The sequence below is a fragment of the Brassica oleracea genome, unplaced genomic scaffold (genome assembly GCF_000695525.1).
Source record: "Brassica oleracea var. oleracea cultivar TO1000 unplaced genomic scaffold, BOL UnpScaffold01366, whole genome shotgun sequence".
Lineage (NCBI taxonomy): Eukaryota > Viridiplantae > Streptophyta > Magnoliopsida > Brassicales > Brassicaceae > Brassica > Brassica oleracea.
The window spans coordinates 1-4,669 of NW_013617903.1; the positions used below are offsets into that span (position 1 = coordinate 1).

The window sequence follows — 4,669 nt, forward strand, 5'->3', positions numbered from 1 at the left end:
TCAATCTGCAAATGCTTCAAGATCCCCTTGATCCACACCAACTCGTTGGTGAGCTTCAGCATTGCTTTATACTCAGCCTCAGCACTTGAACAAGACACCACCTTCTGCTTCTTGCTCTTCCAAGTCACTAGGTTGCCTCCAATGAAGGTGCAATAGCCTGTAGTTGATCTTCTATCAGCTCGACCACCAGCCCAATCAGCATCACAATACCCAACTACTTCAGTACTCTTGTTGCATCCCAACCAGACTCCTAGACCGGCTGATCCATTCAGGTACATCAAGAGCCTCTCCACCATGCGCCAATGATGCTCCTTTGGTACTTGCATGTGTTGGCTCACCTGATTCACAGAAAAACATATATCAGGCCGTGTGATGGTTAGGTATATGAGCTTACCCACTAGCTTCCTATAAAGCTTTGGATCATGAAACAACTTGCTATCCTCAATCTCCCCCTCACGTGGAACCTTATACCCATCCTCCATGGGCATTTTGGCTGTCTTCCCTCCTAGCAAACCTGCATCTTTCAAAAGATCAAGTGCATACTTTCTCTGAGACATGAATAAACCTTCCTTCGATCTACATATGTCAATCCCAAGGAAGTATTTCATTTCTCCCAAATCTTTAATTTCAAAGACAGATTTGAGAAACTCTTTTGTTTCTCTTATTCCAATCTTATCACTACCTGTTATGATGATATCAGCAACATACACAAGTAAACAGATGATACCTAATGAAGTAGTAAGTGTGAAGAGAGTGTGATCCAATTCAGACTTCCTGAAGCCATGCCCATTTAGAGTGGTGCTGAGTTTGTTGTACCAGGCTCTAGGAGATTGTTTCAAGCCATAGATAGCCTTCTTTAGTCTTAGAACATTCCCTGGCTTCACAAGACCTTCTAAGCCTGGTGGAGGGTACATATAGACTTCATCTTCTAACTCTCCTTGAAGAAAAGCATTCTTCACAACCATTTGCCACAAATCCCACTCAAGGTTCACAGCCAAAGATAATACTATCCTGATGGTGTGTAGCTTAGCAACCGGGGCAAATGTATCTATGTAGTCCTTTCCATATGTTTGAGTGTATCCTCTAGCCACCAATCTTGTCTCTCCTATCAATCTGTCCATTTGGCAAGTACTTGATGGTGAATATCCATCAGCTTGTAACTGCCCTCTTCCCTTTTGGAAGTTCACTCTCAAACCAAGTGTCATTCTTGATTATTGCATTGGCTTCATCTCCAACAGATTCTTTCCATTCCTCATGCATCATTGCCTCTTCATATGATATTGGTACAAAGCTGTCATCTAAGCTTATCATGAAGGCGCAATGCTCTAATGGGAACTGAGCAAAGGAACACACTGCTTGGGAAGGATGCTCCACAGCCTGGGCATTGTAGTACACTCTCGTGTTTACCCAGTTGGAAGCATCCTTCTTCAACCGTGTGCTTCTCCTCAATGGTGGAATGGCCGAGACACTATCCGGAGATGAGACTGGCCCAGCTTCTTCTTGCACATTCTCTTGTTGCGCATCACTTTCCTCTTCTTGTACTATCCCTTCATCAGGTTCTGGCTCATTCATTTCCTCAACCCCTTCATCTTGCATCATCACACACTGATCAGAGTCTCTCAAGTCTTCTTCCGGATGACTTGCTTCTTCAGTTTCATTCCCCCTCTCATGATTAGAGTGGGATGTTTCTTCAGCTTCAGGAGAACTAGATGAGTTCCGTCCTCCTTGATCCTGGGTCAGATTGATCCCAAGACCTTCCAAGATGATCCTAAGGCTTGCGGCCTTATCAGAATCTCGAGACAGATCTTTTAGATTCTCCCAACTCCTTTCTTCATAGTATCCTTTAGTTTCCATAAACTTCACTTCTCGAGATACATGCACTCTTCTCGTCTTTGGATCAATGCATTTGTACCCCTTTTGAGATGGTGAGTATCCAATGAACATAGTCCTTATACTCTTTGGCTCAAGCTTGTTTCTCATCTCTCCTGGTACCATCACATAGCTCACGCAGCCAAACACTCTCAAGTGGTTTAGGGATGGCTTGATCTTGTTGAGAACTTCAAATGGAGACTAATCTTGCAGCACTCTGGTTGGTATCCTGTTGATCAGATAGCACGCAGACATAACTACATCACTCCAATACTGCTTAGGAACATTACTCTGAAACATCATGGACCGAGCAACTTTCATAAGGTGTCGGTTTTTCCTTTCTGCCACACCATTCTGCTGAGGGGTATAGGGGCAACTTGTTTGGTGAAGAATCCCATGTTGAGCTAGGTGTTGCTTAAACAATTTGCTTGTATACTCACCACCATTATCAGATCTGAAAATCTTAAGCTTGGCATTATATTGGTTAGTCACATAGCATTGAAAGTTTTTAAATGTTTCAAGCACACTATCCTTTGTTTTAATGAGTGTTATCCAGGTGTATTTAGATTTTTCATCAATAAATGTTACAAAGTACTTATAATTCTCTCTAGATAAACATGGAGCAGTCCACACATCAGAATGCACAAGATCAAAACAGTTTTCATAAATAGTACTAGACTTTTGGAAAACAGTTCTACAATGTTTACTTGAGATACATGCTTCATATTCATTATTCTTAAACATGACACCTGGTAACATTAGGTTCAAAGCTCTAACATGAGGATGGCCTAGTCTAGCATGCCACAATGCATTATTTTTCAAAGCGGAAACTGATTGAAATGAATAACTAAGATTAGAAACATGAGCAATGTCTATCAGCTAAAGAAAGTCCTCCCGATTCTCCCCCCTTATCTCTAACTGTTAGAGATCGCCTTAAGTCAGTAGAGTGAGGGTTATCAGCTAGCATCAGTCTTTCTTTAATAGGCCGACGTCCAGAAGAAACTTGTTCCGCTGAAACTTCCCCTTCATCTCTACGGGAAAGAGCTCTTCTTAGGTCCGTTGAGTGTGGTATAGGGGCTGGTAGTGTCGGAGCTTGTAATACAGAATCATGGCTAGGAGCTCGCCTTTCCTCCAGTCTGCGGTTACTGTTAGCTCTGACTCGATCATGTGCTTCTGCTGTCTTACTTGGAAAGACTGAGTTCCTGGGATTTATTTCGGCTCTAGCTCCAGATTCCCGTGAGAAGGACCTTCCTAAAATGTAGTCTTCACGGCCTCTACGGTATTCACTAGTGAAAGGTTCGTAGCTTTGATTACGACGTGAGTTGTGTCTTGAATCTGTTCTACGATCTTCGTAGTAGTTCCTTTTGGAGAATGTGGATGAAGATTCTCTCATCTGTCGGTTTTGATTACTTTTTCCATTCCTCCTCTCTTCATACTTCCTCCTGTTCTCATCAAGGCTAGCCATGGTATTCTTTTGAGAGGTACTAAGCCTGTGAGGACTTCTGTCACGCTCCCTAGAATCCTCCACCAGAGGGCAGGCATCTTTTTCATGGCCAAGAGAGTAACATCTGAAGCAGTGTTTCTGCAGGTTTTCATAAGTAAATTCCACCTCTATTGTTTCTCCCGAGGGTAGAGTGAAATCTCTGAACATCTCCAGGGGGTTGAGTCCATTGATGCTAACCCGAACTCGAGCTTGAGTTGGTATGCATGCTTCCACCGTGCCTATTTCGTTTCCAATGGCACGTAGAGCTGTATCATCCCAGTAGTGTAGGGGAACTCCATTAATCTGAATCCAGAATGGTAAGAGAGCTGGGAACTTGTCAGAGATCACTGGTTCCCAACGTTGAACAATAATCATCCATCTTTTGAAGTGGAAAGGAGCCTTGTTGAGAATGGTGAGCAGGTCTCTTTCATTGTCGAACCGGAACTGGAAAAGGAGGGGTCCCATGTCTCTTCCAGTGAGGCGCCCAGAGACATTCCCGTGTTGAAGAAAGAATTCCACCAGAGCTTTGGTGTTCTGAACTGCAGGGTTTGTTACTCTCCCAATAAGGGTAAACTTGTTCTCATCTATTAGAACCGTTGTATCAATCTCTGGAATTTGGGCAGGAGGCTTGCGGCTCAACTGGTCTCTAGTCGAGATCCATTTCTTCTTGTCCTCTCTTGAGTATCGGTGGCTCATGTCTTTATCGAAGGAGATGCCGGTGCTGAGTTACAGAGCTAGAAGTAAGGGCTTCTCACAGAGAGCAAAAACTAGCGAGATTTTGTATAAGATTCTTCTTCACTGTTGTCCTAGCAAGCTTCGTTTGTAATGGAGTCAGTAGTTGAGGTAGAGATTGTCCACGGGAAAGCTTATCTTTGCCCTCTAATAGGAAAGCTTTACGTACGAACCAAGGAACGTCCACAGGATCCAGTCACCTTCAAGACATCGAAATCCAATATTTTGAGGAAATCATGGAACCACCAAGACTCTCTAACAACAGACCCTCGGGATCCCGCCCACCGGGAACACTCCACTCTCCAATAGAGCAAATCTCCCCAATAAGATCCTTGAGCGAAGATAGGAGACATGTCACCTTACGGTTAGGACCACAACCTGTGGAGAACCAACAAAACTCTCCTATCCAAGCCAGGCTATCTGATGGCCAGGGAATTGTTACTCGAAGTGTGGCAAAAAGGAAGGAAGGAAAAGCGCCACCAAAAAAGAAATATAACCCCAGCCCTGTAAACGGAATTAGCCTGAAGAAGAGAAGAGTTGCTAAAACTCAAAACTCACCTAGAAGGAGGACACAGGCGAGCAACA

General features: G+C 43.7%; 1 protein-coding gene across 1 annotated transcript; it reads right to left on the reverse strand.

Annotated features, from left to right (window-relative positions):
• Window positions 1-2,722: 2,722 nt before the first annotated feature.
• On the reverse strand, window positions 2,723-4,048 carry LOC106321266. Its single transcript, XM_013759568.1, has one exon. The coding sequence runs from the start codon at window positions 4,046-4,048 to the stop codon at window positions 2,723-2,725; it is 1,326 nt and encodes a 441-aa protein (XP_013615022.1).
• Window positions 4,049-4,669: the final 621 nt, after the last annotated feature.

Excerpts from the sequence above, each read along its gene's own strand:
- LOC106321266 (XM_013759568.1), bottom strand. The coding sequence starts at position 4,048 with ATGAGCCACCGATACTCAAGAGAGGACAAGAAGAAATGGATCTCGACT.